The 26,854-nt window shown below is 37.1% G+C and overlaps 1 protein-coding gene across 1 annotated transcript; it reads right to left on the reverse strand.

Annotated features, from left to right (window-relative positions):
- Nucleotides 1-802: 802 nt before the first annotated feature.
- LOC121431152 (low-density lipoprotein receptor-related protein 4-like) lies at nucleotides 803-26,487 on the reverse strand. Its single transcript, XM_041628658.1, has 16 exons — nucleotides 26,424-26,487; nucleotides 17,115-17,354; nucleotides 15,475-15,634; nucleotides 11,333-11,457; nucleotides 9,676-9,939; nucleotides 9,240-9,344; nucleotides 8,281-8,385; nucleotides 7,685-7,921; nucleotides 6,608-6,776; nucleotides 6,117-6,244; nucleotides 5,506-5,760; nucleotides 4,995-5,144; nucleotides 4,057-4,281; nucleotides 2,739-2,898; nucleotides 1,643-1,770; nucleotides 803-1,095 (listed from the first exon to the last, which is right to left on the reverse strand). Exons 1-16 carry the CDS (start codon nucleotides 26,485-26,487, stop codon nucleotides 803-805), a joined length of 2,808 nt encoding a protein of 935 aa, XP_041484592.1.
- Between the last annotated feature and the right edge of the window lie 367 nt (nucleotides 26,488-26,854).

Here is a 26,854-nt window from a genome sequence, read left to right on the forward strand (position 1 = left end):
ATTGCAATTCTCCATGTATATTTATGTAATCTTATGCAGGGCCCTTTACTGTTGCAGTATTTCAACTGCTAATTGTGAATAAATTAAAAAGAAAATAAGTGTTTAAAAAATAAACTATTTAAATAGATAAATAGATGAGTAAATAAAAAAATTAATAATTCAAGAAGAATTAAAAGACAAATGAGAGTTCTGCTCGAGCTTTCAAGATTAAAAAAAATATTTGTATCGTAATTCTCGGTAAATATACTCGCGGTCTCGATATTCTTTGGCTCAAGCTTGGTTACATAACATCATGTCTAGCGAAGTGAAATAAATCAACATCTGAGCAAAAACCCCGGGCAACAACAAAGTAAACCGATTTCCAATAATCTATCACTGCAATGGTTTATTCAACCTTAACTCAATACTAAAACCATTTTATGGGGTGCCAGTTGGCCTATCATGCTGCGAAAGTTGTACGTTATTAATGAACTGAGAAAAGATATTTTGTGAACGAGCATACAATATTTTTTTATGAACTATTTTGGGACAATATGTACGTTGTTGAGGTAGAAAACAATGAGATGTGACATTTCATACACTTACAAAGTTTGCTTTCCGAGGACATTTCCTACCGGCTATACAAAAAAATTGACCTTAATAAATGGCCGAACATGAACTTTTTATAAATCATTCGTTTACTACATGAACAGGTTTAGAATGAGAAACAGAATCGGCTGTCGTATTTTTTTAAATGGCCGGGGAAGTCACCGATTAATTGTGGGATGTCTCCGGTTAACATGTGAAATGTAAGAGAATGTCCTCAGAAGGTCTTTACAAATTCACGCATACCTTCAAAGACGTGGAAGCCCCCTGGCCGTGTAAAGGGTCCCCCTGGTAGAAGATATGTCTTCGGCCATGCTTGGGGAGACTCCTCACGGACACCAATGCAATCACAGTTCCAATCTGTCCACATGACGACCCCATGGTGGAAGATAATATCAAATGGATGTAGAACACCATGGGAATTATCTAGGAGCAGTTTCCGGTCATTCCCGTAAAGGTCAGATGATTCGATCTTATCAAGGAGGGCGTCACACCACAAGAGGCGTGAATCTGGAGAGAAATACGAAGTGGAAATTACATATCTTGGACATGTTTGAGGAATATAAAATGCCAATGGTCAATAGTTGTCATATGAGTTCTATACTATTTTTTCAAGTAAAGATGACTAGTAGAAAGAATTATTTATTTCATATCAATATTATATCAGATTACTGCAAGTTTTGTGATATACCGTGTAATAACTATTGAATTTATAGGATATAATTTAGCTGGAACGCAAAAGAAAACGAAAAAAAATCTAAGAGAATAAATAAGATACTTTCGCCTCCAAAACTGATTTGTTGCATGATTTCCAACAAATGACCCTCGCATTTCTGCAATTTATTTATATACAGGGTTTCCCTTTCAGTTCTAAAAACTTCTCGACTAAGGAGACCTGTATCAACAGAAATAAAAACACAACAAAGCATAAAATGGTCAACAAAATGAACATGAAATGCGCTTTGAAATCAATATATAACACTCAATCAATTAATTTCAGATTTTATCTTTGGCTTTAATTTTATTTGAAATAATTAAACCAGTATGTATATCTCACCTATTCTATCATAGCTAAGTCCATTAGGCCATCCAAGCTCATTGCCGATAACGACTTGCCGATTCTCGCCGTTGAGGTCGCACAGTTCGATTTTAGGAATGTCACCCCAATCTGTCCAGTAAATCATTCTTACGGTGGATATAAATCATTCATTTGCAAAAATAATAAGTATTTCCAAGAGAACGACATGATATCAACCAAGAGCATAACATCTTAAATAAACGACACATCTTACAAAGTTCACACCTTATTATCAGCCTAAAATAACTGATAAACAGAGTCATACGGTTTATTTTAGACATGTAGATGTTATGTTATTTCCATTTGTCTTCCTTAATAATCAGTATAATTAATTAATGTGCAAGTAATCAATCCGGGTTTAATAATGGACTATTCTATCCATTTTAGCGTGATATATCCCAATATACAATGACAATTTCGTTGACCAAAATACCCTCATCATTGGATTCTTGGATTTTTGTCGTCTTTTGCTAATACTGAATTTATTAATAATGCTCCTTATTAACGACACATTAACATAATTATCTGTAAACATGGTAAATGAATGCAAAAAAGACTGTTAAGCAGGAAGATCGACAGCTGCCAGAAGCCCACGAAGCAGTGCTTCGTATGATTTATATTAATCTGGTATTTATTCGATGGTTTTCTGTATACCTTGACTCGATCTTAGTATCATAGCTGGTAGAGTTCTGTCATCTAATCAGGTATCAATTAAATCTACTTTGAATCGCAGTCAATCGTAAACCTCGACAGGTGAAATGGCTCAGTGGAAAGTCTTCCGACTTCGAGCCACAAGGTCTGGGGCTCAAATCCCACTCGATCGAATCCCACTCAGACGTTTATCTGCATTTGCCATTCTCCACCCAGGTGAAGTTCAAGGACACCCGTTAGGAAAGAATTCCTTGAACGTTCGAGCACCTGATTAGGGTAACCCTGCTAAACCCGGGTACGTAGCGCTAATATCATTGTATAAATATTGCATATTATTATCATCATCATCTTCATCATCATCATCATGATCATCATCATCATCATCATGCTTATTACTGCATTATTATTAAGAAAAAATAGAAACCTGTTGATTGATACGATGATTATCGCCCTCGGTTTATCGAGGTTAGTAAGAAGCTCTCTCCTACCAGTACCATTGGAATGCATCGACCCCAAGTTGCTAAGACCGACATCGGTCCAGTATATCATCTTGGTTTCAACATCAAAGAAAAGTCCATCAGGTGCTTGAATAAAAAAGAATCGAAACAGACATACAGTAGTTAGCCGCCTGTAAAAAAAAATGAAGCTGTTGTGAATCTGAATTGCAATTTTAAATTTTGTAGGAGTGGTGCGAGAGGGATACAACAGGCAGGTTGACGACAGTTTCTCGTTTTGATTACCGATAGTTATGCAAAATATTTTTAAAGGGAGATTTCATTAATCTATTCATGTTTATAGAGAGCTATGACGAGTTAAAAGAATTGCCTTGTCTTGTTTATAATTAAACCATCTTCTGTGTATGGATTCATTCGCTTTAACATAAGTGATAAGCATGATAAGAAATCCTACTGCTTTCATTTTTTAATAAAGCACATCGGGTTGCTATTTTTATTCACTCATATTTTTGTGAAATGGTCCGTAATGTCCAATGTTTTGATTCACTTCAACAGAGTTAGTACCCTTGATCCCATAATAACTTTCGTCATGTATCATTTCATAGGCGTCTCTTTTTGGGGGCACTAGCGTACATGGCTTGGGGCGGGGACACGTATATCTGGATTACCCCACTCACAGAAATTTGATGACTTGCTATTTATGTGCCATGTTTTTTTCATGTTTCTTTTAATGCGGTATGATGTGTAATCCGAAACAATTTTTGCCAAAATTGATTATTTTGGTCGTTTTGGCTTTAATGGGGCCCCTTCCACCAAAAATGATAGATTGGACCCCAGTTTTACACAATCCTACGGAAGCTGTGTCAGTGACATATCGTACCTCACTCGAGAAGTACTTTTTGATATAACCCCTCCCCTCCTGATGAAATTTTTCAGGTACACCTCCATATAAACACCCCCCCCCCACACACACACACCCTCGCAAACACACGCAAATTTCCATTTCAATCAATTGTTTGAAATGCTATGCGCGTGTATATTCGTATATCATAACTGTCTATAAATTATGTGTTTGATTTTCTGTAAAAATGTTCATTTCCCATGTTATGTTATGTATGTTCAATATCATATATAAATGCAAATTTCCCTTTACATATTTATTATTTTAACAAGTAATACTACCTTCTGGACCTGATGAAGTACAAATAAATCCAAGAAGGCGTAACGAAAAATCAAAATATCAATTAAATAAACAAAAGATACCCTCACAAATGTTGACAAACTTACTTCCTAACTCTGTTACAATTTTCTGTTGATTCGTCCCATCGAGGTAGGCAGAGCTTATCGAACCATCCCGACTATCGGCCCAATAAATCACACCATCGACCGGGTCATAATCAACGGCTGTTGGCGTTTGTAGATTAATTAGGGGTAGTTTTGTAAAGCTGAGGTTTGTAGTCGTTGCCATGAATATTGCACCGGTGTCTAGATCGCTCACAAACACTATGGAATCTGCAGGGATAAGTTGATGTCCATTATTATAACACTCATAGTGATAGTAGGCATGATAAGTGCGTTAAGGACATGGATCATGATTGATTTTAAATGACCCGCTGTTGATATTATTGATACTCAGTATTTTGGCATATCATAATTCAAACGTGATATATATGTAGATCCCCCCCCCCCGATGATAACACATTGGTCGCACTTTAGCAGCTCCGACTGGATGAACAGTAGAAATATGACCTGTAAATGTTCATAAATTAATATAAAACAAAACTTGAATATTCATGAACAAAAAAGAAAAAAATATATATTATCTGTAAGATCTATCATTGCCATTAACATCACATTTTCCATTTTGTATCCAAAGACCATAGTTGTGCCAAATTCCTCGAGCATTACTCAAAATAACAATTTTAAATTTTTTAATCTCACCCCATCAATTATTTGAATAACACACCTCTGCCATGGCAACGCAGTTTTCAAATATTAGAAATGCCTTTTTATTTTATGTTAGAACTCGCTCTCGCTGATTACGATTTCTTTTTCTTTATGAGCATGTTTGGATGATGTGACGCCACTTCTTACGCGCCTCTTTACCCGCCTCAAAGGAGCTGTTTTGGACAGCTACATCGAGACATGTGTGAAAGTAAGTCACAGAAGATGAATCGTACATCCAAAGTTTAATTGCTCTATAATGATGTAATGACGTCACTAACCAGGCTCAGAATAGCAGTCTATTTCATCCATCTCGCCCTCACAGTCAACAAGGCCATCACATCTCCATGATATTGGTATGCAGAGCGTATCGTTACATGGGAATTCATCTTCCAGGCAATCTTCCCCTCCCAGACGTTCATAGGCAATGCCTGATGGTGAAGAAATAAAACCAGCAATTTAGTTTCGTGGTCAAGATAAAGACGAACCCCGAAGAGGGGGTTATTGAATTTACCTTTACCAGGTTTACTGAACAATTCCAGATTTGTAGCTCGCTCCATGTTCGGATGATCTTTTGTAACAATGTGAGGCCTAAAGTACTGGCCGAGCCAAATAAATTACGAAACACAAGTAAGAGTCAAGGGGATCATATTCTTATTGCAAGGGCTGTTTGTCCGCGATTAGGTAAACCTTCAATCTGTATGAAACAGCAATATCTAGGGGTTGGTGTTCCTTTGATACTTTTACGGGACGTACCACCCAAATGTACTAAGTGGCGCACACTGTACGCACCATGGTAAACATATACCCCTGCTCCTCTCTGGAACTGTTGTAAGTTGGTAACCCCTGTGGATGGGCCTCCTCTCTGCGCCATGAATCCGATACCCTTGTACGAGCCTGCATCCGTCCAGAATGGCGAACCTCGGTACCATTCTATGTCAACTGGCTGTGTATCCTGGTAGGTTAAGAGAACATCTTGGTCTTCTCCGATCGGGTCGCAGGTCTCAAGGGTACCTTTGACCACATCCACCGTGAAGAGATGGGATCCTTTAGTTTAGGAGTAAAATAAAAAGAGAAAGAAGTAACTTTTCTGGAGAAAGAGGTTGGGGAAGACAGTGTCATGTACATGTTCATGTTGTTATAAATTGGGCTTTCTTTTGACAAATAAAAATTGTTTACTCATACACAAGTAATAAGAAAGAGGAACAAAAATGAAGTACATATTGAGAAATGTTATCGTGGATAAAAAGCCCCACTAGCATTCTACAAAAAATGGATTACAATCAGATAGACCTATAACAGCGCTGATATACCAATTCTTACAATCATCTATGTATACACATGTACAGGCCCGTAACCGAATTTCATTAGTGTCTGGTTAGATACCATTCAATCTTTCTTACCATGCCGGTCGAATGTCATGGTCGATAGATTCATTGCAGACGATTTACTGATTCTCTCTATAGAAGTGAAATTGTCTGTGATCCTCAATATTGCTGGTGCAGGTCCATTGTCCAATGCATACAAGTCTCTAGAAGATCAAAATAACAAAGATCAACAATTTGAAAGAGTTAAAGCCTCCGTGTTTAATATGAAACAGAAAAAAGTTTAGAACAGAAGATCACGTGATTGTTTCGTGATAGGACTTGTCGGTCGTTTCATCTGGCAAGTCCTGTTTTATCCGACAGTTGCCATAGTAACAGTGCTTCTCAGCCAATCATAATCAGGGTCACATTTGGTGTAAACCTAAGATCCGATTTTGCCCTGTTTCCTTGTAGTGTTGGTTATATATCATGACATAGTAGCCCAATCTTGGCTGATGACGTAGTTTATTGATCTTTACTGCAATATTAATTTTATCTAAATGAAAATGATGACAGAAATAAATACTAACGTATTCGGATGAAAGCACACAGACGCCAGATCGGTAACATGGCTAACTCCATTGTAGATAGTCTTACTAGTAGAAGCTACACCGAAGCCTTGCTGGAGTATTAAATTGGTCTGTGTTACGATGTATCCAAGTATTTGAGAATGTTGATGGATCGTAAGATCGGTAATATCTAGAGGAAATATGAGAGGTGTCCATAATCAGCAACGTTCATGAAGTCAGATCTTTCCAATGAGAAAGTGAATGGAAATTGAAGTCATTGATGGTGTATGGTCATTGTTAAGAATTTGTGACGCATGACCCCGTAGCAGGCCAAGATATGTAATAAAAGTATTGTAATAACTGACAGGGCTACTCTGTTAAATATAAAAGACGAATAAAATATTCAACCAATCTATTCTAAAAAGACTATTTTGTCCGGACCTTCTTCAGGGAAAAGGAGGAATAGCGTTGATGATATTATGAAGGTTATTTATATCTGGAGGCTATTGATATTCCAAAGAAAAAAAATATATACTACCCTATGCCTTACAAGGAAAATGTTCCTATATCTATTGAGAGGCTATTATCTATGTAATAATAATAAACTATGCTTTTATGTATATAGAACAGTTACTAAATGCATATACTCTCCTGCGCTTGATACTCCATGTATTTGGTATTACCCCGACTGTAGCTCATCCGCCGTATGTATTGCGATTTCCGAACTTTTCGCATTTGCTACGGGGAAACTCTCTCCAACGTACCAATTTTTTTGAAAATGCCGGTCAAATCATTATAGAGAGCTAAGAGGCTTTTGTCGAAAGTTGATGGACCAGTACAGCATCGGAATCTCTTGACACTGTACTACAACATATTTTCAATTGTTCATCCAGTGCAAATCTTCAGATGATTTGCTGTCCCAGTCCACCAACCACCAACCAAAAAAGACTCTTCACTTTCCATTGTGATTTTAATTGCAATTTAAAAGGATATGATGTGTTGTAGAGAGTTTCCCCGTAGTAAATGCGAAAACTACCTATAGCGTTGATGAAGGCAATTATAACCAAAGTAATTTCTCCATCACTATGAAATCCCTACCCGAAAATGCATCCCCAAGTACAACGTGATCAGATCCGTTTCGGAATGCTCGATTAAGTGTGCCGTTTCGAGCATCCACCCAGAAGATGAAGTCTTCCTTAGGGCTATACCCCACTGCTACAGGTCTGTGTCCATTGGGGATCGGCAAAGGACTAAACTCCAAGGTATCTGCACTGCCCTCTAAGATGGCTCCGGCTTCCTCGTCACAGATGAAAATGAGGGGTGCATACTTCGATCCTTTTGGTAGAATGAGAAGAGGTAATGAAGGGGAGGGGTGACAGATATAGAGACGGATGGTAAGAGATAACGATTTAAGACATTCATTCAAGGAGACATTGGTCATCCAGCCTTTTCCTGCAATCTTTTATGTAAAAAACAATTGGCATATTTGAAAACGAGAAATTATGCAATAATGCCTGACATAGCAGAATGCAAAAACTGGGTCTTTCATCCGCCATTTTTTTATCACATGCCATATCCAAATGTTTTAATCGATACCGTTTTATGAGGATTAGTTTATACACTACTCAAATTAAAAAAAATGTTGAATGCGATCGAGATTAAAAATAATAAAAGTGAGAATAGTAATAACCTACTAGAATCACACTTTGATCCACTGAAGCCATCGGGACAAATGCAGATAGAGCCTCTCTCAAAAGGGACACATGTCCCACCGTTCACGCATCTCCCAGTGCATACATCTGAAATAAAAAAAAAACAAGGCAAAAAATTGTAAAGGAATGTATCTTTCGTCTAATTTCCGGAAGATTCCTAAATAACGATTCATGATACATGTTGCATGTTATTTCGCTTTTGGTTTCAAATGAAGGGCAAATATGAATAATATAAATTGTTTTTTTCCAATCATAATAGTAATATTTCTTTCAATTTCGATCATAATGAAATCATTGGCATCATCTATTGACGTTGTGCTAATGTTAAAATGTCCGACTAGCCAACGGTCAATTTTAAAACATTGAAGGAACGTCAAATTATAATGTTAGACCCGTATAAAATTCCAACATTGGCCCACCATCATTTATTGACGAATGTTGAAATGTCCACCAGGCTAACATCAATTTAAAACGTTGGACTAATATCAAATAATATTGGGCTTATGTATAATTACAGCATTGGCCCAACATCATTTATTGACGTTATGCTTATGTTAAAATGTCCGCCCCACCAACGGTCGATAAATGGTTAAACATTGAACAAACATCAGATTTTAATAATGGATCTGCGTAAATTCCAACATTGGCAGAACATCAGTCTTTGACGTTGGGCCAATGTCATCCCAACATATGGTAATCATTAAAAATATTAATTAGTTAGGAGATTAATTAGGAGATTTTGATTTATTTTAAGAAATTCTGCATGCATGCAACACTTATGTTCTTTTTATCGCGGATGACCAATGATTAGTGAAGGAATTTTACCATATATAAGCGTTGAAGTCGCATATGCTTTCATGTTTCAACCACAAAATACAGTGACAATCTCTGAAGATGTTCAATCACATGTTATTATAAGATGTTCTGCTGTTCATACTAACCTAATTCACAACGTTGACCAAGGTATCCAAATGGGCACTCACATTTCACAGATGTTAAGGATCTCACACAGCTCCCATTATTAAGACAACGGTTTGCACATACATCTATAAATGAAAGAGTGGGCAAACGGAAAAAAATAGACACAATAGAAGAGTAAAAGTGGGATAACCTTTCGAGAATCAACCCAATCAGGGCTAACATTAATAGCCCTAGTATTTTATTATTTAGACTTTAGGGAAGATAAATGCATGAAATTTTCAGCTAGGAATTTTGAACTGCAAAATCTGTCAATGTTCTAAAACTTTAATTATCTCACTTGTCTTACATCGTGTGGGCTCATAATCTAGCAAACATATTCACCCCCCCCCCCCTCTCACACAGTGGGCGATGTAAAATGAAGTTAAGAAAATAATGAAGGCAATATTACTAGAGTACCCATAAAAATGTGAATCTCAGCCGGCAAAGAAAATGCAAAAGTCAACACATCAACAGTCCCTGTGGTGGAATCAGAGTATACAATAACGCTATGTGTGACGTCACTGAAGTAGATGTCGTTGTAATGAAGGGCAAGGCCGTATGGAAACAGATCAAGCCCCGATCCTGGAGTAATGGAAATAACAATCGTCCGGTCGCTGGTATCATCTGGATTAACAAACTCGATTTTATCCAAAGAATCATCAGTCCAGTATAAACGTTGCTCTGTGGAAGATAAATATAAGAATTAAACTAACTTTCTATGATGATTTATCCATTCAATTAGCATGTTTCCTGATCTATTCATTAAATGAATACTCTTTATATAGAGAACACCATAGACATCAAAATGATAATGGTCTGTTATATGATTAACCTGATTCATACATAGTTTTGAATAATAAACAAATTAACTTTTTGGCATTATGTAAGTATCATCAGGTATGTTATTTTTCGTTTAGCGCCGATCAAATTAAGTTTTTTGCTCGGTACTTTTTGGTATTTCTTTAATTTTCATCGTCCAAAGGTTTTTAGTGCAGTATATCTGTGATCATTCTAACTAAAAATCTTTACCAGCAATTTCACAGGACATGGATATAATTATCTTGTATTATAGATTCAAAAAGTCAAAGAGGAAGGGATACTAAGCGCATTTAGCTGCACAATTTCTAAGTTTTATCTCACCTTTTTCGTCTGTTAGATTAATTTGGGAAATCTAAACCAAAGTGTGTCGATCAAAGCAGGGAATGGTGTAGTTTAAAGATTTGGGATTTTACCAGTCAGTCATATTGACATTTAAGCAGCCTGTTACGGCACATTTTGGTAAAGTGCACATTTTGAAGAATTTGCAGCGCGTCTTCCCTGCCAAGATCATTTTTGAAAAAAAGAACAAACTTACGATATTCCTGACCGCACATCTACCAATGCGATAAACCCTCAACCTTCATTCACCACACATACACACACACCCACACACACACCCTCACACACACACCACGCATATCCTTCCCCCACACTACCTCCCGGGGGGGGGGGGCACTTCCATTCACGAGTGGATACCATGCGCGACCATGGGGTCTCGAAAAGCACCATAAACACGTAATTTCCATATTCTGACAATGCACCCCTTAACAAGTATTGGCGTGTGAAATCCTACCCTTAACAAGTATTAGAAACAAAACGATACTCTTGGCATATGTTCCCTTTAATGAACCCCTAAACAAGTACAGGAATGTTTTATTGTTACGGGTCCTTCGGTCGTCGGCTTTACTTTATTTGGTTTAGTACGACCCCACCTTCTACACCTCGCGCGAATCGGACTCTAAACACGAACTATTGGGGCAAAAAAGACATCTTTTATAAAAACATTTTAATTCTGTTTTATCATCCCCGCAAATTCGACCCTAAACACGTAATTTTCCTAGCGAAATAGATACCCTTTTTCATTATTTTGTGTTTTTGACACCCTTATCACGTTACGTACGTAACGTGCCCTATCGTGAAAAAAAGACATCCTTTTTACGTGTTTTTTGGTCGCGCATGGATACTCGTCAATGTAAGTGCCCCCCGGGACTACCTCACACACTCATGAAACAAAAACGATCATGAATCTATCAACCTGTGAAATCGAATGCAATACCGCCTGGTGATACAATGTCCGTATCGATAAGAATGGCATCATCAGTACCATCTGTATTTACGCTTCTTATAGCTGGAGAACCACGTGTGGTAATGTAGAGCTTTCTGGTAAACGGGATAAAATATTGATGACAATGTTATGGTTACTGCGGACAAAATGCATTCGTATCCTGTAAATGAACTTATATACCACGTCGTGGTCTAGTGGTTAAGGCTGTCGTCTTTCAGTTTGAGGGAAGTGGCATCGAATCCCAGCCATGGTGTGTTTTCCTACATGTACAGCAAAAAAAAAATGTCCAAATTGTGCTGCACTCGACCTAGGAGGTAGATGGGTACCGCCAGTAATTCTCAAAAAGGGTATGGGCACTGGAATTGGTAGACTAGCTTAGCCGGGATAATACAGGAGTGCCTTGAGCACCTAACAAAGTGGATACGTGCGCTCTACGAATCCTATATACATGGGTGTCGATCACGGGGGGGGGGGGGGGATATCCCCCCAATATTTCAAGTGGGGGGATGGCCTGTATTATCATCCCCCCAATAATTAAGGGTAGAAAAATTATAATAATGATGAAGAAAAATGAAAAGATTGATCATGATGATTATAGTATGCCATCAATTAGCTTGTTTCCCTCGCAATTTGTGTATATTGTTTTCCAGGACTTTTAAACATATGGGTGGAGGTTCAAGATGAAAAAGAATGAAATGTTCATTTATATGATATTTTTAACACATGGCATAAAAGGACCCCAACGAAAAACAACTTTTGTTGATAGGGTGTCCATCCCTCCAGTGGTGAGTAAATTAATTTTAATAAATCAATTAATTCAAAAGGGTGGAAAAATAAGCGGAGTAAAATGGTGGCAAGATAAATCGTCTAAGGAATGACGGTTAGCCCGATGGTGCACGAGAAGCCACACAGTTTGTAGTTTGTGCTAGTCTTCATTGGTCAGAATCTGCATTATATCATCATGCATTAGGAAGAAAAAAGATATCGCCAATCGGGTTGTATAGACAGAGGCGTCGATCCTCAATAATTCCGCATGTGCAACTAAAAAATAAGATTGTAATGCTACACTTAAATCAGCAAGCGAGATTAAGATACCAACTCGATTTTGATTTAAAATCGTGCTCAAAATGTCTGCTTTTCAGATTGGAATATAAAGCTTTTCAGTTCGCGCTCGCATCATTTCTGTACCAAAACCCCATACTTTTCATGATTAAATAGGTGAATAGAATGTCCCGTTTTCAGTTCTAAACCTCAAAAGAACTCCCGCTTCGATTTGCAATCTTTTGTTGGATATATATCTTGTTCTTTATCAAAATTTTCAGCTCGCGCTTTGCGCTCGCATCTATTGTTCTTCTAGATAACCATCTCAATCATTGGTACCAAAAATGCTTAGAATGTCAAGCTTTCAGGTCAAAATATAAAGAAATTTCAGCTCGTTCTCTAGTGAGATATCCTCCTCATGAGTTACTACAAACAAACCTAAACATTTACACTTTTCCTGTTTTCATGTCATACTAAAAAATTTCAGCTCGCACTTCGCGCTTGCATTGTTGGTGAGGGTGAGATATGTGTCTCTTTCTCATGAGTCATATATATATATATAGGCCTATGTGTGGGTGGGTGAGTTTCTTCGTTTTGTGTGATAGAGCGCCTTTAGAACGTTGATTCATGATTTTGCCCCCCAATCATCCCCCCAACCAAGAATACCGATCGACACCCATGCCTATATAATTATTGTGATTCAATCATTTATATTAGGTGTTATCATAATCTGAGTTATTTGAAATTACTTTCCTTTGCACCCAACTTTTAGAAATGGTTTAATATATTTATGACAGATGTAAATATGACTCATATTTTTCTCACTTTTTTGGGGGAAAATCTGGCATGTTTATGGGGGGAAGGAGTGGGGATTACAGAAGTCTAAAATGCTGAAAATATTTTCATTTATCAATAAATATTGTAGTGTTTCTAACATAAAAAGCCAACTGAATTCCCTTTTCAGCTCTCAAAATGATCAACTATTATGTAGGGTAATCAGACCACCCCCCTCCAAAAAAAATATATCTTTCACTTCTCCGAATCCTTAACCAATCATTAGATCAGGGATATGGTCACACCAAGAAAATCTAATCAGAACCGATCGGCAGTGTGTCATTTGAAATAACCTACATGTACTTTGGTAGGTCTGAAGGAAGTACATTTCTAAGAGACGATTGTAACAATGTTAGAATTATTTGTTATATAATCATTAGTTATTAAATAATAATTATTATTTATATATAATTCCAAGTAATACTTCATTATTTGTAAATTAGAATAGTGCGACATTCCATTATTTATAAATAATGATTATTTGTTTTTCATTATTTATAAATAATGATTTTGGGTTTTCGTTATTTATAAATAATGACACTGCATACTTCATTGCTTATAAATAATTGCAATTCGTTACTCCATTATATATAAATAATGAAAAACAAATAATCCCTATTTATAAATAATGAAAAACAAATAATCATTATTTATAAATAATGAAAAACAAATAATCATTATTAATAGATAATGGAATGTCGAACTATCATTATTTAATGAAGTATTACTTGGAATTATATATAAATAATTAGAAATGTTATTTTATGTAATAATAATTATTTACAAATAAAATGTAAATTATATTTAAATAATAGTTTTTATTTAATAAATAATGATTATATAACAAATAATTGTTCTATATAATATTGGTACAATGGGAGTCTCATACGTTTCACTGGTGTCAATGGGGACTTTTGCATTTACCATGGAGACACTCTCTGTATACAACCCATCAATTTGCTTGAAAATGCAATTTTCAAAATTTCACTGGGACAGCAGATCATCTAGAGATCTACACCGGACGAACAATTGCAAATATGTCGTCGTCCAGAGTCAATTGATTCAGATGCTCTCCCGATCCACAACCTTTCGACAAAAGCTCACAGCTGTCCACTACTGTGATTTGACTTGCATTTTCAAAGGGACTTGGTGCGTTGTAAAGACTTTCCCCTTTGTAAATGCGAAAAGTCCGGACTATGGTTTGAGAAAGGAAAACAAACTCAGTAATGATTGTAGAAACAGTGGAGTCTGTTCATGATATTCCTTAATTGATTCTCGGACAATTGCTCCAGCGACAATCGCTTCGTTATAAATTCCACACAACCCTAAAAAGAGAGTGGGAGCTGATTCAGCCCCCCCCCCCTCCTCGACACTTTTCGCGATAAAACCGCCGCGCGAATTCTTTTGACCGCGTCGCTCGCTGACTTTTTTTTTCAAGTCTCGCGCAACTTTTGAGACCAAAATTGTGACCCCTGGGTACGCGGTTCCCAAATTACGCAACATTTCGTAAGTGCATGTAGACCCCAAGTTACTCAAAAACGTGAATTGTGTACAAATCCAATGCAAATAGTGTTCTTAGCCAAGATTCATTAATGTATCATTATTTTTCCTTTTACTGCTTAAAATCAATTAATTTTATCTTTTTTATGGTCAAAAGAAAGTCCCCGACGATTTCCATTGAAAAAACAATAAAAAACTAAAAGTCGAAAAACAAAGAAATACATAAGAAATTTAGAAAATAGAATACATAAGAAAATAAATGTGATTTTGAATTTTAAAATCAATTTGATCAGATGGCTATCTAGAGTATGTGAAACAAAAATAAGCATTTCGTGGGCATTATTTCATTGATTAGAGCAAACTTATGATTTTACGCATATATTAGCACAATTAATGAGACATGAGATTTTTGGCAGAATTTGATGTTATAGTTTTGTATATAATGCCATGGGTAATGCGTGTGCCAATTTTTGTCGCGATCGTGCGATCGAAAGCCGAGATCATAACGGGGGGATGAATCAGCCCCCCAGTCTTCTTAGGCGTCGAAATAACCCAGTCAATTTAGGGTTAAATAGCATGACCAACTTCAACCCTGGACTTAGCGCTGTACCGTACCTTAATCTACACTAAACATGCAACCCTGTTGCAACCCTGCGCCTACGTCTTAGACGAATTAAAGCCTGGATCAATTGTCGTGTTACCCCATAATTACGACTTTCTTCTTATTTTTTTCATACCTTCTGTTGTAGGAGATAGTGATGCCACGTGGGATGGTATATACAGAAGGTAGAATCTGGAGATTAGAACCGTTCAGATCTGACCGATAGAGAGAACCGTTACCGGCAGATAACCAAAACACTTTATTCTCTTCCAGATCAAGAGCGATGCCATGAGGAACTGCAAATCGGTATAAGCATTTCAATTTATTTAGAGAAAATTATAAATCACGATATTTAAGCTCTTAGACGATCAATAATTCAATTTTGATTCCTTTTTTATTGCCTCATCCAATGTCATTCCATTGAACAAATGTGATATGAAAATGATTTTTTTCACATAATTTATAGTATGCATAATTACATGTAAGCGAGGCTATCAGATCGTTTTTCAGTTTGATAAGAATAATACTTATTTTTTGTATGTATAATGAATGGCCTTCGTGTTGATTGATTTATATTGTAGCATTTTGTAATATTCGATAACTCACACGATTTGATTTGAACAAATTAATACTATTGTAAGGTCATGTTGTGAGCTTATGATATCATGTCCTAGGGTCATTACGATAGGAGAGTTCATTAGTAAGATCGAAACTGCAATGTAAATAATATACCAGTTCGTGGTTACTTCAGCGACTATTTTGGTCAAATGACCTTTCATTTCTTTCATTATGATAGACAGATTTCAATGCAAGATATTACGTAAGCATGCCTTACATAGCATGATGAATAAATTGAATGGACCAGATGATAGAATAGCACACCAATGAACACTTTATGAAGGTATTTGTTGTATTCATACTTTGAATGCATATCATAGCATGTTGCACAATGTACTTGGCAAGCTGTGAAATGCCAGTCGTTCGTGGACGCATCGTTGTTTTTTGTTGATGTAAATGAAAACCACAATTCAAAATAATATATGAATAATCAAGACATCAAAGTTGGTGCTTATCTCATTAGATTTTAAACCACCATGTCGCATTAGTACAAATGACCTTCCTCTGATCATGCGTAGAATCTTTTGATCATGCGCAGGAAGGAACTACGAACTGGTCTATTCAATGAATGTTGCCTGACTTATCATCGGTTCGTTCCAAGCAACGACATATGAGAGCTGGACATTCATCGGAGAGTTTATGAATTCACTAACATCTGACTGTCATTGTCGTCTGAATAACATTCTCTTCATGTTTAGATATTATGATCCCATCATGGTCGCCGTCAATAGGGCCATGAGTTAAAAGAAGTGTTCCGTGATTAGATATGAATATATTGTATGCGCAGAAGATACTACCCGCCTTTCACACGGTACCAAAATCGTAATTTGAATGATGATTCCTGTTAAAAATAATTCTAATGACTAATTTTAGCAAGTGTGAAACCAAACTAGAATCACGCACCTTAATCAAAATCGCGAATTCAAATTCCACTCTGAAGGTGAATTTCAGTTAAGTTTCACTCAAATTACGGTACGAATTTTACGTCTAAAAGGTCGATCGGACCAATTGCAAATCTTAGTTAGATAGGCCCAGAAGTCGGTTACAGGGATATGACTATTGCATCGGGAACCGACGAGAAAGGCATGGCTTCTATGTACAAATTTGGTCCTTTTTTCCCGAGTATTCAAATTATAATCATGAATCAAGCATTCTTACCACTGATGTCATTCGCTATCACTTCATCAAACGACCCGTCGGAGGTTGATCGATGTATGGTACCGTTGGTTTGATCACTCCAGTATATCATATCAAATCGATAGTCATAATCGATGCCTATCGGTGAATAGTTGACGGTGAGATTGAGAGGAGTAAAAGTCGAATCAAGGAACGAGTCTCCATCAGTCTCCGCTAAGAAGATCTGACCCAAAGACCCATCAGCTACGAATAATTTATCAGCTAGAGGGGGGAGGGGGGGGGGGAAGAAAATATGCGTTTTATTATTTAATGATAGCATGTTGTTATGCATATTACGTCACTCTGTGTATCAAAGAATGAATTAATGGAAATCAATAAAGAATGGAAATTCGATCCCTTCACAGGTTGAGTGGAAAAATAGAGTAAAATAGAGAATGCACATAGGTGAACAGCTGTAAATTAATCAAAATGAATAAAAGAACGTCATAAAATTTCAGTGTTTTATCATTACACATAAACATAGATAGCAGTCGTATGAGGAAGTGGTGGCGTCACCCAATCACTATTACCATTTGTGTTCTGTTATGTTTATTTTCCTTCACTTCGGATTGAAAAAAGTGCGAGTCCTTACTGGACATGTGGAAGTGCCATCGTTGTAACCTAATGTTATTTAATCAAAGACCTTCCTTTTCTCAAATCTCCAATTCTACATGTTCTATATGATATATAATCATGTATATACATGAATTATATTCTACACAATAAGAAAAATGTATGAGTATTGACAGCATCGGCAGCCTAATTAGCATGCCATCCATGCACTTTTTATTTAGTTGTCATAACCCTTTTCATTTTTTTCTCTCATTTATATAAAACTTTCAATGTTATCATTACTATGATTGTTTGATTTTTCTCTGTCTATTGGAGCCCCTTCTGTAGTTAGGGTGGACATGACATTTATGTCCGTATCGTCATACCTATTGGTCAAATTATTCATGGGTCCATGATTGTTTTGTCTCAAATCCTTTATTTTTTTTTAAGTACTAGGCTTTTGAGGTAAATAAATAATCACCATTTCCTAATACATCATGAGACAGACCTTACAAAATCAACATGTTAAGGATATATTTAAGTTAAATGTTTATCAGCGCATTGAAGTTCTCATGGTCATATTTTTGCCGATCAGCAAAAAAATCCTCTTTTCGGCTGCCCGGTACAACACCCCCCCCCCAAAAAAAAAGAGCAAATATTAAAGAGATATTCAAGTTAAATGTTTGTCAGCGCATAAATGTTTCCACGGTCACATTTTTATGGAAGCTTAAAAGTGCCACCGAGATGATGAGATAATTATCTTGGGAAGTCGACATCATGATAGCAAAAGATCAGATGACGAGATCCTGGATCTCATCATGTCCACATCTTTCAGAAGAGATGATCAGATGACATGATCATGGATCGAAGATCTGATCATCTCTTCTAAAGGATGTCGACATGACGAGATCCGGGATCTTGTCATCTGATCATCTCTTCTAAAAGATATCGAAATGACGAGATCTAGGATCTTGTCATCTGATCATCTCTTCTAAAAGATGTCGATATGACGAGATCCAGGATCTTGTCATCTGATCATCTCTTCTAAAAGATGTCGACATGCCGAGATCCGGGATCTTGTCATCTGATCATCTCTTCTAAAAGATGTCAACATGATGGAATCCGGGATCTCGTCATCTGATCTTTTGCTATCATGATGTCGACTTCCCAAGATAATTATCTCAACATCTCGGTGGCACTTTTAAGCTTCCATACATTTTTGCCAATCAGTTCCAATAAAATCTCCTCATTTAAGCTTCCCTATACAACACCCCCCAAAAAGCAAATATTAAAGAGATATTCATGTTAAATGTTTATCAGCGCATGAAATTCTCATGGTCATATCTTTGCCTATCAGTTCCAAATAAAAATTCTCCTTTTTCCAGCTTCCCTGCTTAACACCCCCCAGGCAAATATCAAATATTCAAGTTAAATGTTTATCAGCGCATGAAAGTTCTCATGGTCAAAATTTGGCCGATTAGTTACTAACGGCCTGGTCACACCGCCTGAGCGTCGTTGGAGCGGTCGTGGAGCGGAAGGAAAGAGAGTCGAATTTCGCTCACAAAATTGAAGGAAAAACTCAAAAACAAAAATCGAAAACAAAATAAAAAAATCGAAATCGAAAATGGTGAATGGCAGCGAGAGGTGATGCTTTTTTTCTCTCCGCTCCACGACCGCTCCAACAACGCTCGGGCGATGTGACCATGCCTTAAAAATCCCAAAACGCTTTTCGGCTGCCCTGTACAACCCCCCCCCCATAAAAAACATACTATAAAAATGTATTTATCTAGCCTTGTAGATGGAGAGCTTATTGACGTCAGGGGAAATACCCGCACATACAAATATCTTATTATTTTACATTTTACTCCCTTTCATATTTGCTATTCAAACAAAGGCACTATAGAATACTCACAATAGAATCACATGGATAATTGATTGGTAAACAACGCACAACCACCGTGGATCGTGTATCATGTGTCAACTGCACATGCAATGTTCCTTTATCATAATATTCAATGTTCAAACATTTCCAGCAGGCCACCCCGAAAATGAAATAAAAATCATATTTCCTCTTCTCTGAATTCGGATTTTGATATTTTGAAGTTTCATGTGAATTATAAAAGAACGTCACAAATGATGTAATTTCATTCGAAATGTTATAAAAAAGAAGACAAATCATCTTTCAACTCCATGCCTTCAACTTCATACCGTCACAATCCAAAATTTACCCGCGTGCCCCCCCCCCCCCCTCCCGTTAAGAAAGTAACGAGGCATTAAAGTGGGTCATTTGATATGTGTTTCAAAAATAACTTATCCAACGTTTGTGGGTTTTTTTTACCATTTAGCGTCTATCCATCAACTTGTGTAATGTCTGTAACATTTCAATTTCCTTATGTAGTGTAGTAGGTTTCACGGTACCATAAAGCGATATTTACGCAAAAGGACAAAAATAAGTTAAAAATACAACGAACAAGGGAGAGTAAGGATTGTTCGAACCAACAACCGAATGCTTGCAAAGATGACGCGATTTCACCACCCCTCCCACTGCGAATGGTGTTCGTATGAACGTGATATAACAAATTGTTTATAGGGAAGCTTAAAAGTGCCACCGAGATGTTGAGCTAAAATAAACCCTAAAGTGTTTTCATAAAGTAGGATAAAGGTAGGATGTTAAAGTCATTGTAGCTTGTCCAGTACTGTGTGCGCCTCACCGGCGACTGACTGGAATACTCCCCAGGGAGTGGAGGATGTGCACACGTTGTGTGCGGGAATGACTGATTGAATCCGATGACCGGGGTAATAATATATCTGTAAAGCGCTTAGATACGTCGTTCCGATGGATTAAGCACTATATAAAAGCGGATTATTATTATTATTAAAGTTATTAGAGTGACGACCTTAAAGCTTGTGTATAGTTTTGGTAAATCCACCAAAATGCACCTATCACTATTCCAATTCATTGCTAGCTAATATGAATGGATATGCCCTATAACAGTTATGATGTGGAGGATATGAAATGAAAATGTGTTTTACAGGATAAATTTTGCGATTTTACATGGAAATTTAACTTGATCGGGTCACCCGATAAAATTAAAATATCTGTGTGTTTTTGTCTTTCAATTAAATCCTATTCCAAATCATGGAATCTGCTGAAACTTTCAAGTTATGTTCTTTGTCTGTAACTTTTGGATATCTAATCACTAAATTTATAAGATAAGTGCTTGAATGCCCATTTTTTTAATTTAAAACAAGCATCGCCGAGAGAGGGCGCTATATATCCAATATTTGAATATTTGAATTTTTCTTAGAGAAGTGGCAGTTGGAAAAATATCTAACGGTCTCTACGCTTCAGTAAGACTGTCATATTAGATGATATTCGATTATCAATCACATTATTAACCCTTTACCAAAGCTATACACAGGCCTTAAACAACACGTTTAAAATCTTAAACAGCGTTGTTACCTTATGTCAAAATTACCATTTTGACTATTGCTGTATCGGGGAACCGTTTCATCAACATTCTTTTTCGACTCGTTGTCAGATATGACATCTTTTATTCATTCTGATTGTCTGAGAAACAGTGTTACTACGGTAATAGTCGGATAAAATGTCCGACAAGCTCTTTCATGAAACATCCCCAGACATAAATTGAAGAGTGATATTAATTGATGGCATTCTTATTAATTAACCTAGCCGGATTCACTGTATTACTACATGTACATGTAAAGATTAATTAATTAGATAGTGTCAAGCATCAATTTTAATGAAGTGGCTCTAGACATTTTAGGCAGCAAAGTAAAGAATCCGAGTTATTAGCACATTTATCTTTCTCCTCCCACTATTCAATTGTCTTTTATTTTCTCCTCCATCTTCACATTCTCCTTCGTCTTCGCCTTCTCGTTCTTTGTTTTTTTCTTCTCCGTCTTCTTCCTGTTGTTATTATTATCATTATCATCATCATCATCATCATCATCATTCTACTACTACTACTATTTCTTCTTTTTCTTCTTCTTCTTCTCCTCCTCCTCTTCTTCCCCTCCTTCTTCTTTTTCTTCTTCTTCATCATCATCTTCTTCTTTTACTTAAATTTCTTCATTTTCTTCTCCTTTATTTGTTTTAATAAAGACAAAAATTTACAAAGACTTACTGCTAGCGACGTCTTTTGAGCTGATCAGGACAATGAGTACGACGACGTAAAGAGCAAATCTTCGCGATAAAATTGCCATTTTACCCAACTGCAGGACCTAGATTAAAAGATTAAAAACTCTTTTTCTTTACAACATGAAATTGACAATCATTTGTTTCCTTTGTATAGCGTGGTGTCTTACTAAAAAAGTTTTTTTTCTGTTTGATCTTTGGAATTCCAAAAGTTTGGTTTGTTATTTTTACACTTTTAGCACTAATATAAATAAAAAAGGGTATAAATAATCTCGGAAACTTTAACATGAAAAAAGAAAGATTATATTCCTGTTAGTTATATAACTGTTTATCTTATTTTCTTTTAAAGATGTATTAGCTTGGCTGGTATACGAATCTGCGATATCATTACTAATATTATTGTTATCATTATTAATAGTAGTAGTAGTAGAAGTAGTAGTAGTAGTAGTCGAAGTAGTAGTATAGTAAAAGAAGTAGAAGTAGGGGTAGGCCTAGTAGTAATAGTAGCAGTAGTAGTAGTAGTAGTGGTGGTGGTGGTGGTGGTGGTGGTGGTGGTAGTAGTAGTAGTAGTAGTAGTATAGTAGTAGTAATAGTAGTAGTGGTAGTAGTAGTAGAAGTAGAGGTAGGCCTAGTAGTAATAGTAGTAATAGTAGTAGTAGTAGTAGTAGTAGTAGTAGTAGTAGTAGGAGTGGTTGTGGTGGTGGTGGTAGTAGTAGTATAGTAGTAGTAGTAGCAGTAGCACCAGTAATAGTAGTAGAAGTAGTGGTGGTGGCAGTAGTAGTAGAAGTAGTAGTAATAGTAGTATATTGTTTTCCCTTTATCATATTTCATTAAAGGAGGAGGAGGGGGAGGAGGAATAGCAACTGTAACAGTAGTAATATGGTCATTAAATGTACAATATCAAATAAACCAACACTCTAAAATATATTTGGTAAAAATTATCCACAAGGGTAGTTATGTGTCCAACCAACATTGGGCATTTCTTTTGAGCATTTTTATTTATCCAGTGTGATGAAAACTTTCATTGTAAAGCAATTGCTGCATATTTTTTCGACCTTACTGGACAATATGCTTCCCGTGTTGGGTTAAATGCTGCCCCAAATTGGTTGGACACATAATTATCTTCGTGCTGGTTAAAAGTTTGCCCAATATTTTTTTTTTACAGTGAATACAATACAATTAACCGAACCCAAGAAATTGATGGGAAAACTTCCTTTGCGATTTCCAGTCGCTTGACGAGACTTACAAATGTAAAACATTTTCATTCATTCCTTGCCGATAAATCACTTACAGAATAATAGCAAAATAGATTCATATCCCTTTCATTTTCATACTCACTTTCGGTGTTGTCCTTAGGATGGGTGTACCAAAAGTTTCAACTCAAGTGTAATTGATCTCCAGGTAATTTATCAGAGAGCCGCAATACTGGCATTGTCAATGCCGACAACAAGGAACTCGTGATGATCATCATCAGCACCCGCCAACCATATTCAATTAAACGTTTGATACGGGCGGTAACACCAGCCAAAGCGACTCTACATCGATCAAACGTACAACGCTTTATCACCAATTACATACTATCGATCGGTTTGGGTTTTTTTCTCGGTGTGACTGTTTCGTTTCATTACACAGCGTGAATATGGGCACGGGGCTTGCCTTTTTGTTATAGTTTTGCACGAGCTGTTCCGCTATTGTATGTGAACATCATAGAATCATGATCCGCCGTAGACCCTGGAATATTTCTGAATGGGCATGTTCCATGCAAGAGTTGAGAGGGATAATAGCTTGAGAGTAATGAGTTGTGATATATGTGCTGTTGGCTCCATGGTGATGTAAGAAAAGGTATAATGTTCACGGGCGCGCTCTCAGTAAACTTGCATGTTCTCCGATGACAAGTTGCTTTAAAAACTATTTCCTCGTTTTCGTCATTGGAAATTAGCATGACATTAGCTGAATGTTTAATGAAAACCACATCACATCGAAGTTTGTTTGTCATTTTAATGACAAACAAAGCGGAAATGGAAGCGCCGTGGTGTAGCGGTTCTGACTCCCGCCTTGTAATCAGAGGGTCGTGTGTTCGAATCCCACCATGGTCTAACGTCCTTTGGCAAGGCGTTCAATCCACAATTTTCCACTCTCCACCCAGGTGTTAAATGGGTACCCGGTAGGATGCGAAAGCCTCTGTAATATGCCTAGCAATTGAGTCTTGGAACTCTTATTGGAATGCTCCCCAGGGAGTGGAGAAGATGCATACATTGTATGCGGGCATGCGAAGACCCAAAGACAGGGGTAATAATATATCTGTAAAGCGCTCAGAGACGTTGTTCTGATGTGTTTAACGCTATATAAATACGGATTATTATTATTATTATTAATTTCAGTACCATAGTGCGAACTTGTTTGATTTGTTTTTACTAATTACTGACTCGTACCTGCGCTTGGCAAACAGAGCCTATGCATCTATTGATGATAATTGAAGCTTGAAATTCAATTCTAATTAAAAGTTAAGTTTATGCTTATTATTTTGCGGAGATTTGTTGCATTTTGGTTAAACTTCAATTAAATTTCAATTTATTCACCCATGAAATGTCAATATACAAATCATGCAGTGTACATATGCAATAAATAATACAAAATATGGCTAGGAACTAAAAAGAAAAAAAAATGCTTGTAGAAGTACAATAGCAACAAATTTGCAAAAAATACATAAAACCTATTCTATTTTTACTTTAAATCTTAATATTTGGAGTCTTCTACAAAAATCTCCATTGCCCCCACCCCTCCCAGTCCCTTCATGCACTTGCGTTTATGACAATAGATAATTATTTTGGATATTTTCTAGGATTGTCACGCTTTTAATCAGTTTGCTTTTGTGACGACCCTTGCAGTCATCTGATTCAATGTGTCACAGAAATTACCAATTAAGGACGTTCCAAAGTTATGTTTGTGCGCATTAGTCTCTGCGCATATTTTACACTCTGCGAGCTGATGTCACAATGGATGATTAATCAGCTATAATAATAACTCTTATTTACCCAGGGTAGCCACTCTCAGCTGTAAGCTGTTCTTCCAGCGGGCCCTGCATAACATAACATGTTATTATTACCCTTCTCCATTCTTAATGCTGAGCGCCTGACAAGAAGGCAGAAGGTCCCATTTTTATAAGTCTTTGGTATGACTCGGCAGGGGATCGAACCCACGACCTCCCGTCAATGAGGCGGGCGCTCTACCACAGAGCCAACATGTATGAGCTGATTTTTTGATGTGTTATCTTATGAAGCTAATAAACTGGAATTATTCCGTGGACCATTTTTGTACATACCTCTACGATTTCAAAATACCATAAGAAAACGTGATGTACACTTAAGCTATCCCTCTGATTTCCACTCAGATTTTGCTTTAAAAAACGCGCAAAAACCCGTTGTTTTCGCACTTAAACTCGTTGTGGTTTTTTTAAATATCGGGTCAATATCAAAAAGTGAAGCAGATCTAGGAAGTTTAGATTTTCAGCATTATCATCATATTAATCATATCAAATATGTAGAATTTAAGATACCGTCATTTTAGACTTACATTTTTCAAGTTTCCCCAATTTTGTGTGAGAGAGGCTTACAAATCAAGGACTTCACACATCTTTTACTCTGATAACTTCGCGCCAAATCAAGCTAAGTAAGAAAGTGAACCATCATCTGAAAGTTCAAATCACTGTGATGACAATGATACAACATCCATTTTAATCCGATCTCATTTTTCGTTTCAAAATTTGTTGACATTTTGCCCGGTCAGAGTAAACCCGTACCGGTGGTTGCCAAGGACAACCCGTACATATAATATGCGTGTGTGTGTAACAGTTGCAGCTCGGTGATCGAACCTTATGCTGCAGCCCGAGCTCTGGTGAGCTTTGTCGAATTTTATTGGTGAGTTGCATTGTTTTTTCAGAGGAACTAAATTAAATATTTTACCATCTTAACAGTAGTACACCTTACGAATAATAATAAATAATAATTAGACTTATATCGCGCCAAACCCACTCTGTAGAGTGCTCAAGGCGCTTTTTAGGAAATTATAAACGAAATTAAGAAGAATTGAACAGAAATGTTTTGAGGTAATGTTTGAAAGTTTCAGAAGTCAAGCACACAGGGAATCATTTTGAATAATTCCAAATAGAAATTAAGTTTTATTGAAAAATTTGAAGGCATGTCTAATCGCTCCCTGTGTCAAATTGTACACGTAGGCCCCATCCGCTCGGTAGCTGACATGAAGTCGCAATACCCGCAGCAGTTTGACGCGATCGGTGATTTCGCTGGAGAGTACTACATTGTACTAACTGATGGCCCCCATCCTGTGGTGCATGCCCCCCGTAAGTGCTCAATCCATATCCGCGACGAGCTGAAAGCTGCACTTGATGACATGGAAAAACAAGGTGTCATTCGCCGAGTCACTGAGCCCACCGACTGGGTCAGTAGTCTAGCCATCTCGCGCAAGGCAAACGGTCGGCTACGCATACATGGCATACATGTATGTTTGGACCCAAAGGAAATGAACAGTGCGATCAAACGGTTTCACCACACTACACTTACCTTGCAGGAAATTACGCACAAGCTCACAGGAGCCAAGGTGTTCAGCTAACTGGAAGCAAAACATGGGTATTGGTCAGTGCATTTTGATGCAAAAAGCCAACTGCTGACCACGTTCAACAGCCCGTTCGGACGGTACTGCTACAAGCGTATGCCATTTGGCCTAGTGATGAGCCAAGATGTGTTCCAGCACCGAATGGACCAGATCTTAGAAAAGTGCACTGGCGTCATCGGGATCGCAGATGACATTGTCGTGTTCGGAGACTCACATCAGTCACATAATAGAAATCTGCACGCCTTGATGGAGGTTGCGGCTAAGTCAGGTCTGAAATTCAACAGCAGCAAGTGCTCCATCAACCAGGAACGAGTCGTTTTCTTTAGCAAGGTCTACGACAAAAGTGGTGTCCATCCGGATCCAGCAATATCTATGCCAA

The sequence above is a fragment of the Lytechinus variegatus genome, chromosome 17 (genome assembly GCF_018143015.1).
Source record: "Lytechinus variegatus isolate NC3 chromosome 17, Lvar_3.0, whole genome shotgun sequence".
In the NCBI taxonomy this organism is placed as follows: Eukaryota; Metazoa; Echinodermata; class Echinoidea; order Temnopleuroida; family Toxopneustidae; genus Lytechinus; species Lytechinus variegatus.